Raw genomic sequence first — 16,486 nt, 5'->3', positions numbered from 1 at the left:
GAAAGCATTTTCACATCTATATTTCGCAAATAATTGATGTATTTTCTAAGTGCGACTTTTTTTATGCGGTCCCTATCCACCGCACAAAAAGAGGTTTTACTGTATATCGTACAAAGTTGTTTATAATATGTAAGTATTTATAAAATTAGCGAATATTTTTTTGTACGATTTCCTTTATGCGGTCCCTATCCACCGCACAAAAAGAGGTTTCACTGTATTATGAATGTTATGAATGGAAAACGATACTCGAGTGCCTACTCGAGTTACATCCCTGCTATTTCCCGCTTATCGCTCTGTTTATGTTTCGGCGCTCCGACAGTCGAATTTGGGCCTCGGGAGAAACTCATTGCAATCGCACTTGGCGAAGAATGTGTTAATAAAATTTATAATAAATTTTTCTTTCTTTTTAATTTTTTTTTCTGAATAAATTTTTCTTAATAAAATTTATATCGTAAGCCAAAAATAAATTCGCACTGCCTATAATACAAATGCATTTTTTTTTTAATTATATTTTCTATAAAATTATTATAAAATACTATTGAAAAAATAGAAAAAAATTTTAGGCTTTTGCACCCTGGTGGTATGTGAGATAATCGTGGAGTGAGTGAATGGTTATGTATGTATATTTGCTCATTTTAGATATTGCCAATAGATTGGCAGGTAGCATACTTAGGTGTGAATGTTTATTTAATTTGTAAGTAGGTAGGGACCGGAGAAGTCGCGCGATTGTAATTTCCACTTAGGAGTGGACAATTTCTTCTCCGGATATTATACAAAGTTTCAGCAACTTTTAGATTCATTTATTATTTAAATATTTCTTTTATTTTTTCCATATATTGCTGATACTCTGTACCACGAGATATAAATCAGTATCGAACGATTCAAAAGTCTTTGCGTTTTCTTAAAAATTAATTTTTTTTCGAAAAAGTGAAGATAGCTGAATACGTTGGATACTTACTTAATATTAAGTATATTAACGCTTTGTTCTTTAGTAATTTGTTATATATGTATAGTAAATACGAAGTAGAATAAAGATAAAAGATAAAAGTAGTCGAGTAAAAAAGCAAGACCATAAGATGTGTGACAAGGTTTCTGCTTTTGTTTGATATTATTTAATCTTTTAAATGCAAAGTGTTTATAATAGGTTCATCGATTAGATCAAATATCATACAGCAGCGTTTAGGGCATGAAGAAAGAAGAGGTATTATGCCGAAGAGGCCCCCACTTAATTGTGACTGAAGAGGGCAACTACATAGACTATTAAGTTATTTTCAAAGGTTCAGCAATAAGTTCGAATTTTTCGAAAATAGCTCTTTAGTCATATTTTATATTTTATTGTATTATTTATTTGCTCTTCATTAATTTGTAGTTGTAATTGGAGATGATGGACCATTTCATCTCCTTGGGACACCAAATTTGTGTCCCTCAAAATCATCAAAAAGATGCACCTGTGTTTAGTTAGAGTCAGAAATATTAAAATTTTGTATTATTAAATTTTGAAGTTTAAATAACGTTCGTTAAATATTACAGTAATTTCTCTTTTCTTGTTTCGTCTTTAAAATTTTTCACTGTGTTCGTATTTTATTAAATTTGCAATTTTTCTTTTCTATATAATGCAGTTTAAAAATATTTCTCTCATAATAATTAATAGATATTACTTTTTTTAGTAACTTAGTATTTTTACTTTTCCTATTTCTTTATTTTTATTTATTTTATGTAAATGTAAAATCACACGTTTAAATTTAATTTTATTGCAATAGTAAATATAGATTTGATAAAAATAAATAGAGAATTCAATTGAAAAGTGCATCTGCAAATTGGACGATTATGTCAGGCTATTGTATCACTTGATTGTATGATTAATGTATTTTTCTTTTCGTTACAGGTGATCATCGTTGGATTTACCATCTACTCGTTTTGATTTTCTTCTACTTTTTAAAATATATATGTATAAAGGCATTTCTGAAGGCACACACAAAAATTAAATATCATAACATATACATTGTTATTTGAAATTCTATAATAAATATAACTCTGAATATTTGTGAGAATGTACCAAAGATTTTGTATATATTGTTGTTAACAAAATAATTATTAAATTTAAATTAATATTTCGAATACGCGGAAAAGGAAATTGTTCATGATTTTCTAAAAGTTTTTCACAGTTTTTTTTTCATCAATGAACTTTTTCTGAGCAGGCATATTTTTTTCAATGACTGATTTCAGTCGCCATCTAGAGGAAAAAAGTCGAACTTTTAAAATATACATGTGTGTATACACATACATACATATTTACCGTTATATATATTGATGTTCATTCATATACAAACAATACATAAGCAACAGGTAAAGGTAGAGGTTAATTATTTAAGTAGAATTGTTTTTGGAAATATTTTATATTCTAATTTATTGCAACAAATTTTTTTCCAGATCAAATTTTTAAATCTACAGACTTAAATTTTCTTTTTTTTTTAAATACAATTTACTCATAATATTTTACTTATAATTGTGCCAAATAAAACAAAAGAAAGATTTGAGTAACCAATCATTTCGCAGAAAAACAGGTTCCCCAAATCCGAGATACTGTGCTAACCTAGTAGATACTGGCACACAAAGATACGTTCTTTCACACAGAGCATATATTTAATAAATAAACTAAGTTTAATGTATTTAGTATTCAAAATGTAATATTATTATAAAAAAATAATATTTAATATTATATTAGAGAGTGACACTCCTGAAATATTGCAGAAATGTATCACAAAAAGTTGAAATCAGGTGAAAATCGTTTAATTGCTACGTGCATAATTTACAATTAGTGATAACAAACTATGCGATCTTTATTTATAACATTCTTAAAAAATTTTAATTTATTTTGCATGCATTTTTCGTAGCATTTTTTTCAATAAATAATACTTTGATATTTTCATTTCGTATTTCTTTATATTTTTTATTTGATGCATATACGTGCAGTATTATCGATTAAATGCGTTCCATTGTTGCCATCTTTAATTTTGCAGAATAGTAAATTCTTGAGTACCACGTGATCTATCGTATACAAATGACCGTTGTAGACAATTTAAGCGATTCTGTCTAGTGTCGTGATTGTAATGTGAATTATGATCAGAACAAAGATATTATCATTTTAATTAGTTATACATATATATATATATAGTTAATTATAAATGTCAGTATTACATAGGAGATATAAGTATCAGTTAATGTAAGCAGATTTTCCTTTATAATATAGGTTATGATTTCCTGGAGGTATCTTTAAATATGCTCAATTAAGTGCATTACTTTGATTTGGTATTCTTGTGTACCTTATGTTCTCAACAACAGCAAAATGACTTAGTGTAAGTTTAATTTATTGTTTTATTTTCATCAATAATATTCATTGTTCATTTATGAATCATGCTTATAACATCTTTAAAGTAAATGCACTTTCTTAAAATAAAAAAAGAATCAGTTTGTGGTTAGATTTATTGTCATCATATATAGAGAGTGTCCTGTAATTAGTAATACGAGTAAGCAGGGAATGATTCTTGATTCAATTTTAGCTCATGAATTTCATTATTTTTCTCTTAGGTATTTTGGACAGTATTTTTATGTTTTCTAATATATTTACAAATATTTTATATCTCTTGTATTCATTCTACTTTTATGCTTATCAAACAAAGATTTTAGATTTTGGATTTGTAAATTCAATCAAGTGCACGCATACTCTATAAATTTTCAAACTTATTTTCTTAAAAACAAAGTCATGCACAAATTTTATTCTACGCTTTTGATTTAATTTTTCACATAGAATCGCTTTCTGTTTGCTTGTATCACCAGCACATTCTGTATAAATAGTTAATTAGTTAAATTAAGTACTGCGTGAAGTGTGTATATAAGTTGATTATTTAAAAATATGTTATATTTTTATTGACTTTTTATTTTCATTTTCAGCAATAGTTAATAAGGGGAAACCGTATAAGCGTAAATCTATAGATTTACAAAAAGTAGTTATACTTAGAGGTATCTACATCTTTTAATAATGAAAATATGAGTAGTAATGATAAAAAAGAAGACATAGGCCTTAAAAAAAAATATGTCTTCTTTAATGACCCAGATATTATTGTTAAGCGTGCAGAAAATTTGGTTAATGTAAGTAAATAATTAGGTTTATTTGTAAAATGGTATAGTTATGGATTTCTGGACTTTACTAGATTTTGTATCATGAGATTTATTTGTATAATTATAGACACATCTTGGATTAAAAAAGCTTCAAATAGATGATAGTAAGAAAGATTTGAAAGAAACATCAAATAACACATCGCAACTTGATTTTAAAAATGTAGAGAATTTGTTGTCTTTTCATCCCGTTCAACCATATCCATTTACATTTATTAGTGCTGTTAAAAGAAAACTTTCTCTTGGCGACCATCCAAATACGCAGAAGAAATTATATGACTTTGGTAATAAAACAGAAGGTGAAGTGTATTCAAAAGAATTAAAACTTAGCAGTAATCATAATTTATATCAAGCGATGCAAAATATGGCTTTTAGAGAGTCGATAAAAGTACCGGATTTAAAAATGTCCGCTAAGACCTTAGATTATTCTTCTAAAGACAATCCTACTTCGAAAGATGTTGCTGGAATAAAATTGGCTGTATCATCCAATGATTTTGTGCCTGAAAGATCAGAAAAAACATCGAGGGAAAGAGTACAAAGAAAGCTAGACTTTTCATTGTCTGAGGGGCCATCTGTAGTAGCTTGCGAAAATGTTGAACCTTTAAAAGCACCTAATGTTTCAATAGCATCTAATTTCTCTAAAAAGAAAGAGCATGTTAGAGAAAATTCTAGGGAAAAGGAAAATAGATCTAAAAGAATAAGAAAAGATGATTCTTTGTATACAAAAAGCGATGAAGTATTGTATTCTTCTTCAGATTTTAGTAAAAGATCTAAAAGCCCAAGACATGTTTCTAGAAAAGATATTACAGACAATACAAGCGGCTCTGTATCAGTAGGGAGAGTTAAAAGTGATCGTTTGCCTTTATTCGTACCAAAAGAATGTGATTTTGTATTGACTAAACCAAAGACTAAAAATTTTGCAACTTCTACCACTAGAAAGGATAGTGATAAAAAGCATAGATGCTCCAATGTACAATCTACAAAATTAAGAGACACTTCTTTAGAATGTAAAAATAAGGCAAGTAATAATGAATCTCATTCTGATCGCACTACAAAACCGTCTGAAAAAAATGTAATAAAAGATACACTTAAAAATATGGTATTTGATAGCATAGAATACAAATGCAAAGAAGATTTGCAGCCACTGAAACAAACTGATGAGCACAAATATAAATTGGAAAATAAGCAAGTGAAACAACAAAATAAAGTATCAAGTCAATCTGTTAACAAACAAGCAGGTATAGGAATTAAAGAGTATAACAAGAGAATATATAACAAAACTAAGACGTCTATAAATAGAATTGAAGGAAAACATTATGTTACGTATTCAGATACTTCTGGTGATGTTGAGATTATATCTGACTCTAACAGCAGTTTAAAAAAACGCAACAATACCTGTTCTACAGTTTTTACTGAACTATCAAAGTATAAAGATACTGATAAATTTAAAACAATTCAAAGTTTACATTTGAAAAAATCAGGAAAAGATTATGAACATTCAAACTATATTGAAGATTCTTCTTCTGTACAATGTACAGACACAAGCAGCAATAAAAATGAAGCTTTTTCTCAAGATGTTAATGTATCTAATAAACTTCAAAGTAGTAATAATGATTTAACTAATTTAAATGAAAGCTCATTACGAGAAGCCTTGCTAGACCCACGATGGATAACTTTTAGAGATACTAATTATACGCAAGAAGAATTCCGCGATTTAGTTACACCTGATATGAATCTTATATTTCGATCAAAAAGAAAAAAACAAGTGGCACAGGGTAATGAAGCCAATGTTGATGGTGCAAAAACTTCGAAGTATAAAACATCCGCAAAACCAGAAACAATTCAGCATGGAATACAACTTGTGAGTATATATAAAATTGTATGCGATATTTTATGGATGTATTAATTTTGTGAAATTATTAAATTTAACAAATTTGCATTTTTTCAGTTACATCCGACCGCTTTGCATATGCAGTTTCAAGCAGAATTGCATTTATTAGATTCGATGAATGAATCACTGAGGCAAGTTATGGATGTGGAGAAAAGTTTTTACAATGTAAAAAATGAACAAGAAAAAGAATTAATACAGAAACAAAATCAAGCTGCCGATGAATTTATACTACATTTAGATGATATGGGAAAAAACACTACAATAGATAAGAAAAATGCTGATAGAGGTAAATTATTATAAATGTATAATTTGAATGTAATTCATTATACATAAATGTTTTATAGGTTTTAAAATGACAATTTAATTAGAATTTTTTCTTTTTTCATAGTAGTATCACAAATTAATGACAATACAAGTATAGAAAAAGTTGTTATTGATAAACGAATGATAAATAAAATTGATGAAGCTTCTTCCATCGATGAACAAGTATTCATGCAGAAAGAAGAAACAGAAGAACAAAATAATAATTTAAGAAAAAGGAATAAATCAATCATTGAAGTAGCAGAAGTTCAAACTCAAACAGTGAATGATATTGGAACTCAAACTGACATATGTCCAGGCAGACGTAGTTTAACTAATAGTTTTTTGGAAATTCATGAAAATACGCATGGACATGAATTATCTTTAGAAGATTATGAAATTCCATTACTTTCCTTAGGCTCTAGAGATCAATTTGAAGATTTGGATCAACTAGAAGATCTTTCATTGCCTAGTAAAGTAAGAACAATGTCAGAAATCAGTTTACATGAAACTACATCTTCTATAAAAACAGAAACTGGTACAGAAATTAGTATTTCTACGAGAGATGTAACTTGTTCTTTTAACAAAAATCTCGATTTAGAGGTAAGACCAGGAATTTTAATTTTTTTATTTTTTAACATGAATTTGTCATATTTATGACATTTATAAAATATATTATACTTTTATTTAATTAGATTGCTCAATTGATAAGAGATGAAAAACAAAGATATGACAAAATAGAAATGTTATTTAAATCGCGTGAAAAAACATTACATGATAGAACTAAAAAGTTAGCGAAATTGGAAGAGCAAAAAAGAGCATTGAGGGATACTGGTCAAGATAGTCGTATTAGTTCAGTTAAGAAAAAGCAAAGGGCTTTATTATTAAAATTACAACAAGAGAAAGATGAAATGAATAGGTAAGCGACTATAATTATTCTTTTGTATTATTCATTATTACAATAGTTTGAATAACGTTATGTGATATTTTTATTTTAAAACAGATTGAAAGAACTTCATAAAATTGCAAGTCAAGAACGTAAAGTAATGTTACAAAAGCAAAGAAATATGCTTAATCCTCAAATGTCTACAAAAAATATTTTAACAAAATTAAAAAGAAGTGCTGATAGTCACTCTCCACGTAGATCATGTGGACCAATGAAAGGTTATGATATTCGTAGTAACAGTTCGATGAGTTCTTTAGTAGATTCTGATAAATCTCTACATGATAAATCTCTACACGATAAATCACATATAGATCCGAAGATACCACTAACAGAAAATGATTTGCAATTTCAGAAAATAAATTTATCGAGTACTGAAAAAATAGCAAATTTAGTAGACGAATCTAATATTTCATTATTAAAATATGATAAATTAAACGACTCTGTAGAAGATTTAAAATCACAAAACAAATATGCTGTTAATTCTCCGAAGAGTAGTAATAAATTAAAATACGAATTGAGATCCCGTAAATTTGAAGATAAAATGCCTAAAGCAGATATTATTAAATTAAGGTCTCATCAGCTTGATGTTGAATCCAAATTGATGCAAGGACATTGCGTGAATGTAGCTGGGCATGTACATGAGAAACAAAAGACTATTAGTTTACAATCATTACAACAAGATTTAGATAACTCAATTACAGAATATGTTAAGTCAGAATCTGATACTTTAGTAGACGAATTATCAAAAAAATCTAAATCATCACAAGTTGATTTTCGAAGTGTAACCTCCTTAAAAGAGAAAGAACCATTTTCCAGAGATACTGCAGTAAATACTGAAACGATACAAGAACTAATAACTTCCGTTGAACAGGATGCTTTGTCAAAGACATCAAAGTCTTCTCAAGTTTCTGAAGATACTCTTCAAACTTATTCAAGAAATTCAAAGAAAACAGATAAGTCAATTTCTAGTGATAAAGAAATTACTAAAAAGTTTCAACAAAATTCTGAGCTTAAGGCAAGCACTAAACGGAAAAATTCTAAATGTCAAAGAACAAGATCATCATCGACCATATTGACAGAAAATATACTAAGATCAAAATCGAGTTCTCAAATAGAAGAGTTTACAAAACACCATAACAAACGCACAAAAATAGAAAACGAGTTCATTCAATCGGATAGAAATGATGAAGGCTCTATTTTAGATGAGCTTGATCTTAGTACCGATCGGACTATTAATCAGAATGCTATTGAAGTTTTATTCAGGCAATCGAATGCTATGAAGGATAAAAATTCTAAATTATTTGCCGACATAATAGATGAAAGCAAAGAAAATATTTCAGTAGAAAATGTTTTTGAAAGAAGTCTTGAAAATTATAGCGACAACAATTATCCTTCTAAAGATAAAGGAAAGAACGCACACAACTGTGGTGATATATCTACAAGATCTCAGCTTGGAACATTTGCTATTTCTAATCATAATACTGTAGATAATGGAAAAGAATATACTAGATCAATAGTTATCAGATCACAAAATCATGATTTTAAAACTTCAAAAAAGCTTGAACAGTAAGTAATACTTTATTACATATATTTAATAAAGTAATTTTTAAGTTTAACAGTCATGATTCTTCTCTTTTCTGACATTTCACTATTAATAATTAAATGAATAATTTACTAAATCTCTGCAGCCATATATAAGATTTCTAATAATAAACCAAAAATGTGAATTCACCATGAAGTCAACCATTGTAAAAATAGATTCTCTTTAGTGGCAAACTGCATGCTGGTGTTATCGTAGAATTTATATTTGGTGCAAAAATTTTATATATAATCTGATCTTTTCATAATTATAACTACTCAATCATATAGTAATCATTTAATCAATAATTGCTAATTATTTATCACACAATATTTATATACGATATAATCTTATATGGATATAACTAATTTTTAACTAATTAATAATGTATTATACAGAATCTTGAATGCAAGAGAAGCAGCACTTGTTTCACGTAGAAATTGTGTAGAAGAGTGGATGGCATGGGATGCACGATTAAGAGCTGAAGAAGAACGTGTAGCACGGATGGAACAAGCAGCTTATAAGCTTGTCACTACAACTTCTGCTTTATCTCATCAAGGTAGGGTATTTTAATATTTACATATTGATTTTTTTCATATTCAATTATTATACGACTTTATTTATAAAGAATTTATATTTCTTTTTTTATAGATTCCACACTCTCATCCGATACGAGTGACGTGGAAGGAAGAATAGAATTACTTACAGAAAAATTAGCAGAGCGTAGAATAGAAATGTCACGTTTAAAAAAGGAAGCTAGAAAACAAACAAAACAAAAGCTAAAAGCATTAGAAGCAAATTTGTTAAACCAAATTAAGGTATATATTTAATCTTATTTCAAGAGTTATTTAATATGACTATATAATACTAACATATTTGGTTTTTTATTTTTAAACAGAAATATGATACAACTATTCATGAGATGAGAAAAAAATTGGAATCTAGAAAAGAAACTATGAAGGATAATGACAGATTGGCTATAGAGTCTAAATCATTGGCAGAATTTAAAGTACCTGATATTCCACTTAAGAGAATACAAGAAATCTATAAAAAAAGTGACTTATTACGTTCAAGATCAGAATCTGATTTATTATCAACAAAAATTCAGCAAAAAGGCATTATTAAAAACATCCAAACTTTAATATATGAGAGTAAAAGCGAAGAAACAAATTTTTTAAAACCATCACAAATAATTAAAAGGAATAATGTGGTGGAATCGTCGAACACTAAAAAACAAGATATTCATTATAATGTTCAATCCATATTTGCAGATTTGAAAGATACAGAATATGAAAAACTCAGGTCTATTTCAATATCATCAACTTCCGACGATGATCAAGGCGAGAAAGCTACAAATTATAATACCACATTCCATTCAAGTGGAACTCAAACTAATCACACGCTTGTTTCTGTACCAGAAATATTAACAGCTGCAATATCATCTGACAATAATTCAAGAGATATTAAAGATGAAGTTAGTGTAATAAATACCGATACAGATATTCCTACAGCATCTGAATTAAAACAATCCAAGAGTTATAGGAGTGATCAACTTGCAATAATAGAACCAAAATCAGATTTAATTGATGTTGAACAAGTGCCTTTAAAAAATCTTGTGTCACAGTCCAACACAATAGAAACATCAAAAACAAATAATTCAAAGCTTATTTCAAATAAATCAGAAACATATATTCCAAGCTCCAATATGGAACTTGCTACTAATAATGATAGTGGAACGCTTACTTATTCTAAAAAATTACACTTTTTACAACTAAATAATAAAAATCTAAATGAAGATATTAATTGCCTTGAAAATGAGCTTAAGGCTCTATCAGAAATGATGTTACGAATTAGTAGTTTATCCAATGAAAAGCATGATAATGAAGAAAAAAGTACCTTAAGAGATATATCAGAAGTCTTTTCGAAATCTGAGCTAATCGACAATAACACATTAATTTCTAATAAAGAAAAAGATAAAACCATTCAATCGGATATTACAGATACAGAAATTCCTATTAAAACGGATATTAATACTGAAATCTCAAGTCATTCTACAGACATTTCAAAATTAAACCCCGCCAGTGATCCTGCAGATTTAGCGGAAAATGTAAGTCACGTTATATCTGGATTAATTCCGGAAGAGGAAATATTTTCCGAATCAAATCAAGAAATAGATTATAAAGCGGAAAGTAAGAAGATATTAAATGAAATCGAAAAATCTATTATATCCGAGCATGCAAAAATACTTGAAGGCGACACTAATTCTTCAATTATATCATTGGAAACAAATACACAAAAGATACAAAAACTTAATAAAGATTTTCCGTATTACCTACCTACTACAGATATTAATAAAAAATCAGAATCACCAATATCCATAGAAGAAAATAAAAGTCTTAATTATGCGAAGGATACATTTGAAATTAATACTCCTTTGGATAAAGAAATGATTGATGATAAAAGTGTAGATGTTCAATTTGTAGCACAGGAATCATACGGAGAAAATCTTTCTGAAAATATAGAATCAATTTCAACGAATATATCAGAACAAAGCCCAATGACTGAAGACGATAGTTTGAAAAAAGGCAATGATGTAATAGCAAATGAAAGCATATTACATTTAGAAAATATTTCACAAATTAAAGATAATGAAGATAGTTTGCAAATTGAAAATATTTCTTCCGCTGAAAATAATGAAATACATTTATCTTCAAGAGACTTTACTAATAAAGAAGAAATAAATACAGGTCAATATAATATTTCTAATAGTAAAGACAAAGAGAATATAATTTCACAAAATGCAAATACATTGTCTGTGAATTTAGTTAAACGTGATTTCAATGTTGAAGAAAATCAATCTGAAGTTATTTCCACCGAGAAAATGTCTGTAGATAAGGATGACTGGACTATATCTGATTCATTTAATATTGTTCACGATGAAGAAGAAAATGAAGGGGAACAAACAGAGAATCGTGAAATAGAATCGCACATTCATATTAGTTCTGATTATAAAAATATATCGGAAGAAGAAAATGATGTCGTTCAAGATTTTACAGAAAACTTATCTGTTAGTATGGAAGATGAGTCTATGCTTTTACCGAGGGCAGAATCTACAAATATTGATGCTCTTAATTTAAAGATTAATGAAACTGACATTGAAAAAACTACTGATGAGCTTGATGATATATTAGATATAATTGCCAGGGAAAATGATAAAGTATATGATAAAGAAGGAAAGCAATATGTAGGAACAGACAAGACCAATGAAAACATAAACGATATAAAATCTATTAAATCATCGATTTCTTTAGGAAAAGAAAATGACAACAATAAATTGGATGAAATTAATATTCAAACGAAGATTATCTTAGAAACAGATAATATGGATCTTACGATAGAAAGTCCATTCCCATCTATTACATGCGATTCTACACTTGATGATAAGTTGCAGATTCACAAATTGTCAACAAGTGACAATAATACAATTAATATTACTCCATTATATTTAGAATACAGTAAAAATCGTATTAATGCAAGTAGTGACGCGATAGATATTCCATCCAATAAATTAGATGATGTATCTGTGGTAAATATTGAATTAAATTTAGAAATAGAAGGTAAAGATACTGTCCAACAAGAAATAGTTCAGTCACGAGAAATAATAATCACAAAATCTGATTCAGAAAGTACTGAAGATTTATTACCGCAATTAGAAATTAGTACTAAGATTGAATTATCCGATGAAGAACTAAGTGGTAAAAATAATATTCACGATGAAAATAAAGAATCTCACGTAACTTATCTTACTGCTATCGAAAAAGAAAGTAAATCTCCAGTAATTGAAAAACAAATAGATTTAGAATCATTGCCAGAACCAGAAAGTTCTGAGGGTGAACAACTTGATAATTTAGTTGAAATTGCGGAAAGTAGTTTAGATGTGATAGAAAAACTTTCTGAAACAGCAGAAATACATTCTAATAAGAGTGCTAGCTTATCAGAAAATAATAAACAAGAAGATATTGAAAGAAATCTTTCACGAGAAAATGAAGCTTCAAATAATTGTCAATTTACGCAGGAACAAAGTTTAGCTTCCAAATTTCATACAACAAATGCTATTGATATTATTACTAAGGCACAATTTGAAGTATTAAGAGATCCCGAATATGAAGATATCTCTGAGGAAAGTCTTGAAGTATCGGAAATTCTTGATAAAACAGAAAGTCAAAAAACACAAAGTTTACAAAAGGGAACGACGATATCAGAAAATTATCAAGCAGTGCACAAATCTGAAGTATTAAGGATACTAGATGAAATTTCTCAAAAATCATTGCCAGAATTGATAAAAACTTTACAAGAAGATAAAAAAGAAGTGCAACCAGTTGAAACAATATCTACTAAAGAAGTGACTGATCCATCTTTATTAGATAATGAAAATCAAATAATACAAATAGAACAATCAACTGATCCAAATATTGAGATTATGAAAGATACAGTATCAGATAATTCTAAATTAACTAAAATTGAAACTGAAGAAGTTTCTAATAAACTGAATGATCTATTATCTCAGTCTGAGGGAAAAGACGTTAAAGTAATAAGTGACGTAGATCAGAGCGCGGTACAGAAACACGAAGATGTATCATCTGATTCTAGCGAGGGCGGTGATACTCCTGTTGGCGTATCAGAAATAGAAATAGATTCACCAAGAGATCTAAATAACTCCAGATTGAATATTGATGCCTTGGACGATGATCTACTTAGTAATACGAATATAGGAAAACAAGATCAATCAAAAACGGATTTTCACGCAACACCTATTGTTACAACATCGGAAAAAGACATAGAAGCAATGATCGATAAAATAAAAGGTATTTTTTTTCTTTTACAATTATTATTGTCTATGCTAAGATTTTTACAACATGAATGAAGTATAGATAGTTTCATTCATATATAATATCTTTGTTATATATTTATTATTTAAAGATATATCAATTTATATATAGAAAATAATCATAAATGTGTTTGATCTTCTAAGTATTATTTTGATTCTGTATCTTCATTCATCAAATTTTTTATGTAAATTCGTTTACATAATTCTATGTATTGAACTTCATTTAAACTCTTTATAGTAATTACCATTTGATCAATATTTCGTTTATATTTGTTAAATAAATATATGTGAAATGATTGATTTTTTATAAATTATAATGACAAATTTTGGGTTGAAAATGATGTCATGCAGTTTATGTGAAGTGAATTTCAGCGAAAAAAAAAGGAAATATGCACTTTTATCTTATCTATTTCAATTTTCATAATGGCTGAGCGTTCTTATGCAAAGCATTGCCTGGTATAGCTATGTGTTATTTATTTTCAGAATAGCAAAGTCGAGATAATATTTACCTAAAGGTAATACATCATGAAATTTCGAATGAAACGAACATTAACTTGTTCATTTTGTACTAATCAGTGTTGCATGAATGCTTGAACCTTATTAATTTGTTGATGCACAAGAAGATTTGTAAATGTTGTAAATCACGACACATTCAAACAACGTTTATATGATTCTTCTATATATATATATATATATATATATGTATATAGGTATATATATACATATTTTCAGAAAGAAAAGTCTTTATAATCATACTAGAATGTTTGATTTTCTCACATTTTAGCATTGGTTTCTTATGTGCCTTGAAAAGATATTCCAATTTTTCTACTACTTTTATATTCCCTATTTTTCTGAAGCACTAAAATTTGTAAAATATTATCCCTAATGTATTGTAACAAATCTTGATGCTTTTCCTATATATACTGTTACATACTATAATCACGTTTGATAAATATTATTCTATTTTTAATGCCTACAGCTTCATTGAAACAACCAGGCTTAGAAGTTGCTGACTTGGAGGCTAAGCTACTTCGTATACAACAACTTCAAATTGAATTAGAGGTAATACACATTTGGTAGTTATTTTAAATTATTTAAAATAAATTACGCTAAAAATATCTTTTTCTTTTTCCTTTTTTTATAGATCAAAAAATTGGAAGCTGAAGAGGTATATTATGTTAGAGAAATACCGAATAAACCTCCACCGCCATATACACCTCCAGGAGATAATCGAATTTCCATTGCTATTGCTTCACCTTCTCCGCCTCCTGCAGTAATTCCTTCGAATATCGAAGAGTTAACAGCTTTTACGGAAAAGGCTACAGCTTTAATATACAAAGCTAAACAATCCGGACAAGATATTATGACTTTAGAAGCTCCTCCGGAAATTTACGAATTAACGAAAGAAAGTAACGAGATCGCGAAAAAAGATCGAAAGATCTACAATACATTCCTTTTCGATTTATGTAAGGAAACTATTTCGGAAGTTTATCAAGCGGAATATGAGAAACCTGGTCCAAGTTGGATGAAGCCGAATGTGAAAACAAAGCCAGCTATGAAAATCCCAAAGACAGTAGAAGAGCTTCATGAATATGTTAGTAAGGAAGTAGCGACATTGTTTGGATTCAAAACTAAATTACAAAGGGAGAATATGGTAATGCGTTGGAGTAGAAAACGTAGGGATAGAGTCGACGAATTATTAGCGAGAGAGGCCCAAGCTGAAGAAGATGAATGGACTAAGTTTCATCATGATGAATTGGCAGTGAAAAATGGACTCACAGTAGCCATATTAGAAACTTTGATTATGGAGACTACGAGTGTGGTTAAAGTGGCACATGCAAAAAAAAGAAAGGTGATGATATAGCTATTATAGTTCTAATTGATCAGATAATCAGTTGAACTCGTTAAAAAAAAAAAGAAATGCAAACATACACCATATATGTTCTTATGCAGTTTTCTTTTTCTGTAATATTACGTTGCGTTAAATATTTAGCATTGATTATCACTTGATCGTTTATGATTAGGAGATTTCTTTTGTTAATTAGTGACTTCACATAATGCACAGGCTGGTTCCTATTTATTTGTAGACAGTTTAACTTTTTTTCTTTTTTTTTTTTTAGAGAAGGGCACATACAAATAAATAACACAATCTATAGAGTGAGACTGAAATGATGCGTGCGTGTGAAGAGTGCTAACGTAGGCAAAAAACAAGGGTTAAGAAAGGTGCTCAGAAGTCTCTTGATAATCAAATGCCCTAGGTTTATTTGAATTTATTTTAACCTTAGAGTAATCAGTAAGGTATATCATGTAAAGGTATTATTCTATAATCAATGCATAGATTGCAGTCCGTTGTTGTGTAGATTGGTATATCGTAGTATATTTGATTTTTGTCATTGTTTTCGTTTAAATAATAATAGTTATTAACTTTGTAATACAAGGTAGAATATTATGTACGACTGAATTTTGACAAAAACAAAATGTCAAACGTTGTAAATAATTCATATCTCGATGAAAAAACAATGTAGTTTTCCTTAGACGAGGTAGAATATATTATTTGAGTTTTCTCTTTGTTTATCTTCGGAAGAAAGAGTTACTCAGGTTTTATATGATGGGTTTTTTATGATATATAGATATTATTATTTAATTTTAAATATTTATGCGTATTTCAAATTACTAAGGACATGGGCTGCTCGTTAGACGTAGCAT

The 16,486-nt window shown here is 28.4% G+C and overlaps 1 protein-coding gene across 6 annotated transcripts; it reads left to right on the top strand.

Annotated features, from left to right (window-relative positions):
- Positions 1–2,579: 2,579 nt before the first annotated feature.
- LOC122526517 lies at positions 2,580–15,917 on the top strand. 6 transcript variants are annotated; one of them, XM_043649963.1, is made up of 13 exons: positions 2,580–2,778; positions 3,251–3,356; positions 3,952–4,149; positions 4,247–6,037; positions 6,125–6,353; positions 6,456–6,970; positions 7,063–7,286; positions 7,371–8,879; positions 9,291–9,451; positions 9,544–9,710; positions 9,791–13,757; positions 14,760–14,842; positions 14,925–15,917. In XM_043649963.1, exons 3-13 carry the CDS (start codon positions 4,048–4,050, stop codon positions 15,642–15,644), a joined length of 9,468 nt encoding a protein of 3,155 aa, XP_043505898.1. In that variant the 5' UTR covers positions 2,580–2,778; positions 3,251–3,356; positions 3,952–4,047; the 3' UTR covers positions 15,645–15,917. The 6 variants fall into 6 exon arrangements, with proteins under 6 accessions (XP_043505898.1, XP_043505899.1, XP_043505901.1 ...); XM_043649964.1 differs by having other exon boundaries at positions 3,232–3,356; XM_043649966.1 differs by lacking the exon at positions 3,251–3,356.
- Positions 15,918–16,486: the final 569 nt, after the last annotated feature.

Source organism: Polistes fuscatus, unplaced genomic scaffold (genome assembly GCF_010416935.1).
Source record: "Polistes fuscatus isolate 324 unplaced genomic scaffold, CU_Pfus_HIC Scaffold11, whole genome shotgun sequence".
NCBI lineage: Eukaryota > Metazoa > Arthropoda > Insecta > Hymenoptera > Vespidae > Polistes > Polistes fuscatus.
Note: the sequence above shows the minus strand (reverse complement) of the source record. Positions and strands in the feature narration are given on the sequence as shown.

Bases quoted from the DNA above. Each gene is read 5' to 3' on its own strand.
- LOC122526517 (XM_043649966.1), top strand. From the start codon at position 4,048: ATGAGTAGTAATGATAAAAAAGAAGACATAGGCCTTAAAAAAAAATAT. The intron at 6,971-7,062 runs GTAAGACCAGGA...TTATTTAATTAG, and splicing joins ACAAAAATCTCGATTTAGAG to ATTGCTCAATTGATAAGAGA. The intron at 8,880-9,290 runs GTAAGTAATACT...TGTATTATACAG, and splicing joins ACTTCAAAAAAGCTTGAACA to AATCTTGAATGCAAGAGAAG.